Source organism: Nymphaea colorata, chromosome 1 (genome assembly GCF_008831285.2).
Source record: "Nymphaea colorata isolate Beijing-Zhang1983 chromosome 1, ASM883128v2, whole genome shotgun sequence".
Classification (NCBI taxonomy): Eukaryota; Viridiplantae; Streptophyta; class Magnoliopsida; order Nymphaeales; family Nymphaeaceae; genus Nymphaea; species Nymphaea colorata.
This window is the reverse complement of record NC_045138.2, coordinates 25862174-25874646: the sequence shown is the minus strand read 5'-3', so window position 1 is coordinate 25874646 and position 12473 is coordinate 25862174. Positions and strand designations below refer to the sequence as shown.

At 38.3% G+C, this 12473-nt stretch overlaps 2 protein-coding genes across 2 annotated transcripts; both read left to right on the top strand.

The window, feature by feature from the left end:
• The first annotated feature begins 575 nt into the window (after positions 1-575).
• LOC116246150 (calcium sensing receptor, chloroplastic) lies at positions 576-4405 on the top strand. Its single transcript, XM_031617872.2, has 6 exons — positions 576-931; positions 1204-1449; positions 1849-2053; positions 3163-3304; positions 3411-3542; positions 3945-4405. Exons 1-6 carry the CDS (start codon positions 686-688, stop codon positions 4198-4200), a joined length of 1227 nt encoding a protein of 408 aa, XP_031473732.1. The 5' UTR covers positions 576-685; the 3' UTR covers positions 4201-4405.
• A 1821-nt stretch (positions 4406-6226) lies between these two features.
• On the top strand, positions 6227-12199 carry LOC116245743 (protein disulfide isomerase-like 5-2). Its single transcript, XM_031617267.2, has 5 exons — positions 6227-6805; positions 8947-9050; positions 9257-9627; positions 10028-10335; positions 11690-12199. The coding sequence occupies exons 1-5, from the start codon at positions 6584-6586 to the stop codon at positions 11993-11995; spliced, it is 1311 nt and encodes a 436-aa protein (XP_031473127.1). The 5' UTR covers positions 6227-6583; the 3' UTR covers positions 11996-12199.
• Positions 12200-12473: the final 274 nt, after the last annotated feature.

Sequence of the window (12473 nt, the reverse complement as noted above, 5' to 3'; positions counted from 1 at the left end):
CATTTTGTGTCCATGGAATATGTTTCTCAGAATACATGTTCCAGGAATATCTTGTTTTTTTTTTCTAGAAAATGTAGTCTAGTTCATGTTCAGTGTTTAATTGAAACAACATTAATTGCATCATGCTTTTCAGAACAATAATGAATGTTTTTGAAGCATGCATTTTAAGGACATATGTTCCAATAACATAACGTTTTTATTACCAAACACCTAATAAACATGCCTTCGAAATAACTCCTAGGTGATGTTTGATCAGCAGGAACGAAGGGGTGTAATTAGTTGAACGGTGAGCGTATATCCGATTGGTCTAAAAATGGAGCTAAAACAATGAAAAGAACTCGAACGAAATTCAAGAAAAGTTCGTCAAAGGCAAGAGAGACAAACACCAGCGGAAACTTTTCCTCCATCGTCTACTCGATCATGAAAGCCCAAAAGGTGAGGCGCCGTGAGCTTCTGCTATCGAGAAGGGCCCACGCCAAATGACACGTGTCATCGATATAGTGGTCGCAGCAGATCGCCCCTCGTATCTGAGAGTCCGATCTGTCACTCCCCACCACCCATTTCGAATCAAAACCATCGTTCCTTCAACCATTCGAGCGAGGGAGAGAGTGACTGAGTTGATTTGCAGGAGAGGGAAGGTTGGCGAGTCATTGCGTGGTGGGCTTCTTCTTAGACAGTGGTTGCCATGGCCTTCCGCGCAGTAACCGCAGCAGCAGTACCTCCAACTATAGCTTCTTTCCAGCCATCCAAGCCCTCCTCCACTCCCTCCATCCACCCCAGCATCAACACTGCTACTCCCATTCTCCACCGGTCCAACAAATTCTCGAAGTTAGCTGCCATCTCTGCATCATCTCACGCTCTTCTTGCCGCTGTTTCTGTACCCAATGCTATTGCACTCACGAAGGACGACATTGTAACTTCCCTCACCAAGGTTCCTTCCTCCACTTTCTCCACCCCCACTCTTCTCTGTCTCGCTAGAAGTTCAGTATGTTGCTATTTATTGGAAAAGCTCTTTTACCTACTCTGTGTAGTAGCCGACTTGCTTATGTGGTCATACCAAATTCGTTTTAAGAATAGAGAATTGAATATAAGCTTCGGATACTTTCCGGGAACGCTAAATATCTAAATGGTACTTTGAAAACGATATATGATGGTGATTAGGGCTGATGAGCAAAGTTGAGAGTGATCAATTGTCTTGTTTAGGTGGAGAATGCAGTGGAGCAAGCGCAGGAGACTGCTTCGACGGCAATTACGGTGTCGAAGGATCTTGTCGATGGTTTCCTAAAGATTGTTAAGCCAGGGGTTGATGTAGCCCTTCCTTTGATTCAGAAGGCCAGTGATGAGGCAATCCGAATAGCTTCACCTGCCATTTCTGAAGCCGCAAAGCAGGCTGGCTCCGCTTTGCAGGATGCTGGTTTTGATCCAGAGCCAGTTCTCAGTGCGGCCAAGGTCATTCCTTTTCTTTCTAGCTTGTGTTATTACTGACTGATCTGATTTGTGGACTGGTTTGCTTAAGTGAATCTTTGAGGCTGACCAGATGTTTGTAGAGTTGCAAGATTTTACTTGTTTCCATGTCGGCAGTTTTCATCTATTTGCAATGGCACCAGGCGCCAAAATATAAATGAAATGTTTAATTTATTGCCTTGCAGGACGTTGTAATGAATCGGGGTCGATAGAATTTCATATGTGACGATTGAATTGAATAAGCAAGTTATAATTTAGGCGTCAACGTAGTTGATACTCTGCAAAAATGTCAGTCTGTTGGAGCTGATTATTGCAGATATTAGCTTAAGGTCTTTAACTTTCGATCTTTTGCAAGTTCTATAATTAAGGACATTATGAATGCAGACCATGGCTGAAACTGCTGGCGATGCAGCAGAACAAACAGGCCAAGTTCTTGAGCAGGTAAAACCCATTGCTTCCACAACGGTGGAGACACTGTCTTCATCTGATCCAACAACAATCGTAGCAGCGGCTGGAGCTGTCCTTCTCACATCCTTCATTCTTCCTCCAATTGGGTCTGCAATTTCATACAGTCTTCGTGGTTATAAAGGTATTACAAATATAATGCACACGCTTACATGCACAATCATACACATACATGTGCAAGTAAATGCAATTCTCCATGGTGGAAGCACACTCATGGAAAATTACTATTAATGTCAATTACAACATTGTATTGAGTTCGTGTTCTCATTGAAAGCAGTTTTTCCTGTCTGAATTGTCTATTTCAGTTCAAAGCCCATATTTTAGGTTTGGTTGTCCTTATCAATCAAAATCTTTTAGGATGCAAAGTTCGTGAAGTAAGTTGATGAACGATGAAGCTTTTCCTTTTAGTCATATGGTACCATTTATTTACATGATTTTCCCAAGAGAGTGACAAGTGAGTCCGGCTGGGAAAGCATCGTATGAATAGATAATTAAAGTTTTGGAAATCAAGATGTTAATGAAACAATTAATTCTTTAGATGCAGGGACCTGTTTAGCTATATGATCTTGGGATACAGCCCTAGGGTTATTCATGTGATGCATCATGACAATCCTTGGAAAGGTATTTAGTAGCACATGCCAACAAAGCACTTCTCTATGGGATGTATTAGATAGAAATGCAAACTGAAAGACCGGCAGGTAAGCAGAGTACAAGCAGCAAGTCATTTGCTACATTATTGCAGGCAATGCCTTGCAAATTCTGAGTGCTGTTCAGGAGGTGCTCTTGACGCGCTGATTCTTCCAGTTTATTCCAGTGCTAAAGCAACTGGATCACTTTTTAATTTAGGAAAAGGCACCCATCTAACAATTGTTGACTCCTTGGGCTTGTTACTTGTTTCTATTGGCTGTAATTAGGCCTAGATGCCTAATTTGGGCTACAAAATACTGATCACTGCACTTTCCCTAGTAACTCAAATGAAAGATATATGTGTCCTCAAATATGGTCAGCATACTGTTATCTCTTAACCCATTTACCTGAACATGGGCCTATCAGCAGACTTAGTTGTTCAAGTCCTAATCTCACTATTTTCTATAGGAGAACTACAAATATGTGGATTGGCGGGTTCAAAATTTGCATTTATGAGACTGTTTTTCCGATCCTTTACGGTGTCTACTCTTTTCTCAACATTTCTTTGAGAGCTAAGATATCCGTGATGTTGCTTAATCTTTGAAGGTGACCTCAGTCCTGCTCAAGCACTTGATCTCGTCTGCTCACAAGATCATCTTCTGATAGACATACGCTCAGAGAAGGACAAAAACAAAGCTGGAATTCCTCGCTTACCATCTAGTGCTAAGAACAAACTCATCTCTGTACCGTGAGTGACTTCTATCTAGTAATCACGTACCTTGATGTTTTAATAACTGAAGCTCAAATAATGATGCTTGAACTTGTTTATGGTTTCTGTCATTCTTCTTTCGCAGTTTGGAAGAACTTCCAAGTAATATTCGAAACATTGTGAGAAATTCAAAGAAGGTGGAAGCTGAAATAGCTGCTCTAAAGATCTCATATCTCAAACGAGTTAACAAAGGATCAAACATTGTGATCATGGACTCGTGGGTGACTGTTATTTATGTTAAGCTTTTATTAGCACAAAATTCTTGACTTTTTCTGCTAGTTGAACTCAAAGCATTTGTGTTACGAGATTTTTCTTATGGAAGTTAAGTTTTTAGAAATCTTGACAGAGAAAGCCTCTATTAAACAAATCCTTTGTGAAATGCAGCCTCTTACGAACTTGGTTTACCTTTAATAGGAAAGCTCCTCCATGAGATATTGAAATACAGTGACTTGTTTCTTCTTTAATTTTCAGCACATCACAGGCTTTCCTACTTCTTCTGTATTGACTTTTGTAGCTTGGGTTTTTCACCGTTCCTGTCATTTTCTTTGTTTCCTGTAAACTTAATAAAAATGATAACTCAGGCACTGAAGTTTTTTCAGCATTAATGTTTACTGTGCAGGTATTCTGACAATTCGAAAGCCGTGGCAAAATTGTTAACTGGGCTCGGTTTCAAGAACTGTTGGGTCCTGGCTGATGGATTCTCTGGTAGTAGAGGATGGCTGCAAAGCCGCCTTGGAACAGACTCATACAACCTCTCTTTTGCTGAAGTCTTGTCTCCATCAAGGGTGATTCCTGCTGCAGTCAGAAATTTTGGTACCGTGAGCTTGAGATCCCAAACAGCTGGAAAGCTTCTCCCTGGTGGTGTGGAAGATTGAGAAGTTCTTATATGAAGAATCTATTGCAGAACAATCTGTATTCATTGTGAGTGAAAATAATTTCAAGGTTTTTGAGTCGCATCTCTTCGAGAGTACTCTTTCAAATCCCTAGAGGCAATGCACACATGGAAACAATGTTTAACATTGGCTCTGAAGATTGTTTCAGCAATATCTGTTATACGAACTTACTTTCCTTTGAAATTCATTTGAAGTTGTCCATTACTTATTTCGGATGTGTTGAATCAAAAACCTATGGAATTGGAATGGTAACTAAAGGTAAGACAATAATTGAACCCCGTAAAAGGAATTTGAAATTTGAAAACTGAGCTAGTGAGAAGACCAGTTCAGATGCAGATCACGTTCATGGATGTTCTGAAAACATAAGGATTCTTGAAGGCTATAAATTTCAGAGAAGTCTCGCCCAATTTACTACTCATTCCTTGTGTCTGAAAATGTTACTGTCCTTGTCTAATTGCATCAATGAGTTGTAGGAATAGCTGTTGAGAAGGATTAGGCACCTAAAATATGTGGTCAGGTCGAGCCATCTCAAATTTCGCTACTCTTCACTGACATTTCTTGGGTTGGTGAAACTCTTAATAGATGACAAATGTAAATATGTTAGATCGTGACGACAAATTGCTTTATCTAATGTAACTCTAAACACACAAAACAAGCAAGGTTTTCCTCTACTAACTCCACCTGTTGCTTCCATATTAACAGAGAAAAACCATCCTAGTTGTAGATTATGAATCTTCAAGCTACAGGTATCTTCATGTCAAAATTTCAGGATACTATTTGTGAAGCAGATTGAGCAAGGGCAGACAGAGTAATTGAGAGGGGTGAAGGGCAAACAAGTGAGGAAGGCCGCGGGTAGAGCTTGAACTGAAAGCGAAGCGAGCCAAGGGCGGGGGCCATGGAGAAGAAGATGGCCAAGTTTCGTACAGTAGACTATATTGCTTCAAATCCTTAGTTTGGTGCAGGGAAATGTTATGACATAAGCATCTCAAATTGAGTGTTATTGTCTGTATCAAAATGAAGGAAGGTTGGTGAAAGTTAATGCATGGAGGAATATGTACCTGTCCACATCCCGTCGACGATTATAGAAAATGTTTATGTTGTACTTTTCATACTCGTGCATGGACTTGCATTTGTACTAACGCAGTGCAGGAGTGATCGATACCATACCATGCAACTAATGATGGCAACAGATTGTCAAGAAAATATTTCATGCCATTTCATAATAAATTAGTTTTCCGGAAGAACAAAACGGAAGGAAGATATGGAAACAATTCAGGGGATGGTTGGTTCTTGTCTTTTACAATCAGCCGCATAGATGACGTTCATATAGTTAATAAAACACGTCGTAGTTGCACACTTGACATGCTTCATGATTTCTGATTTTAATATGTAATCAATAGAGAAGGAACATGCTTCTACCAATTCATCCGTCAGATGCCGGCAAATTGACAAATTCGCTGCTCCACAAAGTTACAAATTCATTTCTATTGGTTGCACCTCTTAAGAATACCTTCTGCTTCGTTAGCTACGGTTAGCATCTTTCATAGTTACCTCTTGAACAAAATGAGTTCGATGTTACGTAAGAATCCTTCAATTACACTCCATTTTGGACTCATTCTTTTTCTATTTTAATTTATTAAAATCATTTTATATATATTATATTTAAAAAGGGAATTTTGCAAATTTAACCTAAATCACCAAATTGGAGCAATGCAAACTGCAGTTCTCAATAAAATGAAGAATTATAGTTGGCTTGCTCGTAAGAAATTGACATTAAGGTCAGTAGTCTTCTGTATCATCTGGCTACTTAAACTAAGTGTCTTAGCTTAAACTATGCATTAAATGCACTTAAATGAATGATTTTAATATCTAAGTGGCAGAGGGGAGAAAAATGAAAAGAATGAGAATAAATGAAAGTAAACCTTTCTTCTTGCATTTTCTATATATATATATACTAGGAAACGGCAAAGTTACGTGTTAGCGGTTTGCATCTTATTTGCAGTATAAGATTACGCTTGTTACATAGTTCACCGAACCGAGTTCTATGACCCTGTGACCTTCGGTCAAGCTTTCTTCTCAGCATCCCTCTAAAAACACCAACTCTCGTTCTGAATAGGGTGATTGCAGCGTTACCAAATCGATCAGTTATACAATCGACGCTGCTACTTCTCCTACCATATAAACGCACTTCCATCAAACTTGACGTCTTTCTTCATCCCAGAGAACTTCACCCAGAGCGAGCGGGCGCTGTCAGAGAAGAAAGAGGAAGAAGAGAAAGGAGCAGAGTCATTGATTATTTTGATCTTTGCGGATGTTGGGTTTCTCGTGAGAACGGCAGCGGCATATAGGGAGGTTGGGTTTGATCATGGGTCCTTCTTCTTCTTATTCTTCTTTCACGTGGGTTACCTTCGTCGTGGTTGGTGCTCTGCAGTTGATTGCTCTCCGCGCTTCCGATCAGTTCAAGATAGATGGTAGTGTTTTAGAACTCGATGAATCCAATTTCGACTCCGCCATCTCTTCTTTGGACTACGTCTTCGTCGATTTCTACGCCCCGTGGTGTGGCCATTGCAAACGGCTCTCCCCAGAGGTCACATCTCTCCCTCTCTTTAGACGAAAATAAACTATCTACAACTCATTGGCCCTTCTGCTTTTAGTACCCTGAGTTGATGAATTTTGGTTTTTCTTTCTCGTGTTTTTTCGATCTTGATCTGCGAGTGAAAGGAGAAGGGATTGGGGCAAATTGAGATCCCTAAAAGCCCCTCTTTCCATCTGTATTGTAACTTTAAGGATTGTAACTTTAAATTCGAAGAACTTCGGCATCCAATGATAATTTTTTCCTGTGCGACTTCTTTGACTTGCTTCATTGTTCTTGTCTCTAACATCTACTGCATATTCTTTAGGTTCTTTAGAATTAATAATTAGTTTTGATTTGTTTCAGTGGCACCTTAGACCTTATGGTCTTATATCGTTTCCCCTTTTGTGTGTTTTCAATTTCCTGGAGCAACCTGTTTACGTAAATTGTACGAATATATATATATATATATATATATATATATATATATATATATATATATATATATATATATATATATATATAAATATAATATCTCCTTTTAGCTAAGCCAAATCAGCAAATCTGGTCCATAACCTTGGTAGGTTGTGAAATCTGTTTTATAAGTACGTCCCTGATAATCCATGTCTATGGTTCTAATTTCTTCTGCAAAAAATGCTATCATTTATCATATCTAAATTGCTCGGGTAAAGCATGCTTACGCGGTCCATCTTGAACCAGGATCAAGGTTTATGTGCGTGTACAGTAAGGTACACTCAGCGAATAACTTTGCAAATAGCATGGATTTTAATCCAAACTGGGAAACTTGCAAGCAGGAAACTGAAATCATAAAGAGAAAAAGTCGGAGGTTTTCTTAGGAAGAGAACAGGCTATTATACTTTTACTACGAAGCAAATACAAAATCACTACGAAGTTGTCCTTTGAACAAATTGTTCCAGAATTTAACCTCTGGTTGCTTTTAGGTGGTGGCTTTGATGGAACATAACTTTACATTGTTAGGACTTAGGAACACTACATGGTTGATTAAACCTGCTTCTACAAGTTCCAAGACTCTAAATAAAGGAAGGGCAATTGAACATTTATGGGGCATGATTAGTTTAATGTTTTAGAAGGGCATTGGTTGCAGAATTCAAAAATATATGTTGATCATCTCAATGTTTTTATAGTAACCATATGCAGTGTAAGAGTTGGAACAAGCGTTGGTAAACTGTGATCTAGGTCTTGCTGAACAGCAGATATGCAAGAGAGCAATTAGAACAAAACTCTAGAATTTTTCTTGGATTTCTTTCAAACTTCTAAAGAAGGTACTTAAACAGCAACATGCTTTAAGTTACCCACATCATGTATTAGTAACCCCCAAGGTTACTAGGTTCCTTACTTTATCACCCTAGACATGAGGCACACACAATATGTCTCACATATATTTACTTGAGCATTTATATAGGCCTTATATGTCTGTTACCAAACCAAGTTTTTACTCAAACAACAAATGCACTCTGATGGAGTTAAGAGAATTACTCAACTAATTTTCTAGCTCAAATTACAAATAGATATGCACCTGTGGATGCCACCCCAGCCACCTGGACTTGGTGGATGTAGATGAGCTCATTAAGATGCTTTAATTGTTATAAGCAGCTGGTTGCTAATATAATCCAATGCATCCATCAAATGAGCGCTGACTTGAGAAGTTACATGTTCTTTGTCATGATGACCTAATGGAGCTAGAAAATAAAATGGTGAGAAGTGAGAATCTAACTATTTTCTCTTTTCCTAAGTTCATAGAATTTTTAGAATTTAAATAGATCAACTTTACACGTCCTCCACATAATGGCTATGAATTCTTTACCTAACAATTTATGGTCAATTTTTTTCTTTTGATTCCACTACATATTGGAGAAATCCGTTTGTCTTTCTGGTTCATATTTTATTTACTGCCTGGATTGTTGTAGTTCCAAAAGTGTTTTATGGTTTTTGCTATGCATTGCTGGGAATAGTTGTCCTACACTCCATTTTCAGTTCATTTTGGTACCTGTTCTTTCTATTGCTTACTGTATGTTTCTGTCTGGTGTATAACTGTATATATATCTTGACTTTCTTTTGTCGATGTGTATCTTTTTCTTTCCTTAAAACTGATGCTTCTATTGTCCTTTTGGCAGTTAGATGCTGCTGCACCAATATTAGCAGGCTTGGAGAGACCAATTGCAGTTGCTAAAGTAAATGCTGACAAATACAGAAATCTTGCTTCAAAATTTGATGTCGAGTATGGTGCTTTTCAGACCTATTGCTTCACTACTGTTTTCAGCTGTTTTCCATATTAAAATAGTTTCTTGTTTGTGTTCCAGACCTTTTTTTGGATTTTGTGTTATCAATGAATTTTCCTGCTTTGAGGGACTGTGTTTTGCATTATTTTAGTGATTACATTGAGCACAGGCATGACTGTATCTAAAAGGTTTTCTTTTAATGCAGTGGGTTTCCAACTCTCAAGCTTTTTATTCATGGTGTGCCAATGGAGTATACTGGTCCACGCCAGTCAGAGTTGCTTGTGCGTATCCTGAAGAAGTTTGTGGCACTGGATATTTCAATTCTTCAATCTGATGATGATATCAGCAATTTTGTTGAAGCAGCTGGGACATACTTCCCTATATTCGTTGGCTTTGGGCTCAATGAATCACTAATAGAAGGATTTTCCATGAAATACAAGAAAAAAGCCTGGTTTTCCATTGCTAAGAATTTCTCGGAGGATGTTATGGTAAAGTACGATTTTGATAAGGTCCCGGCTTTGGTTTCCCTTCATCCTAAATATAATGAGATGGGAGTATTCTATGGGCCCTTTGAAGGTAAGGATTTGTTTTGCTGTCCGTTGAACTATTTTGGTATTCTTTTTTTTTGCATTTAAAATGTTCTACATATTCACGTTTATCTTGGCTTCACGTGCTGTGTGACCTCAGTTTCACTCATATTTAGAGACTTGTTTCAAGAATGTTTTATTCGAACATGTGCATGTGCATGCTATAGCCTCCTTCTTGCTCATCTTTTGGTGACCTGTTTCAAGAATCAGTTCATGTTATTGTCAAACCTGCTTCAAGAATCAGCACATGTTACTGTTGAGGCCTACCTCCAAAGGAATGCCTTAGAATTAGTTGCACTGGTTCCTAAATGCTAATGCATTTTTGTAATGATTACGAGATAAGCAATTTACTTATTGCTGATTCGGACTTTCTTTTCCGTCATTTCTAGATAAGTTCTTGGAGGATTACATCAAACAGAGTCTCCTCCCCCTCTGCCTATCCTTGAATTTTGACACCATTAAGCTGCTAAAAGATGATGACAGGAAGATAGTTTTGACCATTATGAAGGATGACTCTGAAGATAATTCTATTAAATTAATCAAGATGTTGAGGGCTGCTGCATCTGCAAATCGTGATCTTATATTTGCCTATGTGGGGTGGGAGCAATGGGAAGGTTTTGTTGAAGCATTTGATGTCAACAGGTGGACAAGCTTACCGAGAATGGTTGTCTGGGATGGCAAGGAAGAATATTATTCCGTAAGTATGATATAAGAGTAAAGGTTGTTTCATAGTTTGTCTTTATTCTGAAGATAGGGACATATATCCATTACCTGTTATCATGTCTTGTTGCATTGTACTTGAAGTGGGCTACTGCAATTTTTTTTTGCTTGTGTACTATTTGATATACCTGCAATTCGGTAACCTTTAAAGCAATTCACACCAACCATAAGAATCGTCTGTCTTTTTCATAAAAAAAACTTGTTTGCACTTGTGGAAGAATTGTGAGCTAATTCAAAAAAAAAAAAGGATAAATTAAAAAGGTTGTTGCAGAAAGTGAACATTAACATTCTTTTTTTCTTTCTGAGTGATGTTTTTCTAGTTTTTTGCTTAGTTTATTATCCTGCAATTGTAATTCTCTCACATATTTTGACTGGAGACATCCGATAGCAATTGCAATTGATTTCCTTCAAAACGTTATGAAGAGCATTGCTCCTTTTTGTCACAGGTTAAGCGATGCGCATTGGGGATCGTCAGTAAACTAGTATTCTATGCGTCTTCTTGTCTAATGTTAAGCGGACAAGTTGGCTGTTTATGCATTTCCTGTTTTATGTCTAATTTTGCTGCCATCTTTTGTGAGACAGTTGTCTATTGATGTCATATTGTCATATTTTCTAAATCACGTTTCTTCACTTATCTATTTTATCTGTATGTTTAGTGGCTTCTGTGTTTAGGTTGCAATAGCTTTTGATTTCAGTAGCCACTTAAGTTTGCCCTATGATTGTATTCATTAGCTTCCTAACTGGTGCTTCATGTGCTCGTCTGCAAACCACATCTATTCTTCAACAATCTTTCTGTTGTACAGCAGGTTCGTCACCATTGATCGGGAAGCTTTCCGTTCTGATAAATTGTCCACTAAAATGTGAGCTTAGCATGCATCCATGTACATATTTGGTAATTGTCCACAATGCAACGGTGACACATGCTTAGTAAACTAGCTTTTCTTGATAATGCAACGGTGACACATGCTTAGTAAACTAGCTCTTCTTGATAATGTGCTACCTTGCCTTCTACATGCAATCATTTATAAGATCCATTTTCATGTTCTGTCATTTGTATTCCAGTGTGCAATTTTTCATCTGTCCCTCTGGACTGCTTAAGTGCCTTTAAATGCCATTAGAATGCAGTATCATCATAAACTTCATGCGATGAACACACAATAGAAAAATGACAATATCCTAGCTGCAATTCTTTCTGTAATAATTAAAGTTGTGTGACATGGGTCACAGGTTAGATTTAGAAGCTTGAACTGGTCTGTGTTCTTCTATTGGAACGGGTAAGTGATTTTGGTTCCTGGATGGGAGATTGATTTCTGTTGGATGTTTGCATACAGGTTGAGGGTTCTGAAAGTCTTGTTGATGAGGATCATGGATCTCAAATAAGTCGTTTTCTTGAAGGATATAGGGAGGGAAGAATTGTCAAGAAGACCTTCGCTGGCCCTTCATTCATTGGTTATATAAATTCATTAATCAGCATCAATACCGTTTACTTAATCATCTTTATCGTGGTTATTGTGATGCTGATTCGAAGCATAGGCGGATTTGACAAGGATGAAGCCCCTTCAAGCAGACAAGCTGGATCAAGCAGCGAAGCCACGACTGGTTTGGTCAAGGAGACCAAACCTGACAAGGAGGACTAAGGAGCTTGTGTTGTATCTCCTTTTTCTCATGTTTGCTTTCTTCAATTAGTTTTATCTTGAGGGATCTTAACTTTAATTGAGTAGATGCTTCATTCCAGTTTTCCTTACTTTGTTCTTAAGGCAACTAGCTGACATGAGGTCTACAGCTTGTATGCATTTCTCTATGATATAAGACATACTGAGGATGTCAAATCCTCATTTTTACAGTGGTGAAATTGGGTGTTTGTTTATTCTGTTGATCTCACACGAAAGGGATTTCAGATCAGCCTCTAATTTGAGACCCGAAGCTATCGTTAAAAGTTTTTTCAGAACACTATAGGTCTCCTTTGGATTTGAGAGCTTTGAGCAAAAGAGAAGAGGCCAGATGCAATACTGTCAAGTTCTCTTTCAATTGGTTCAGGAGAAAAGGAAATCAATATCAATATAAAGACCTATATCTTGAATTGTATTGAACCAAGACCCGTGTCTTCAACTGAGT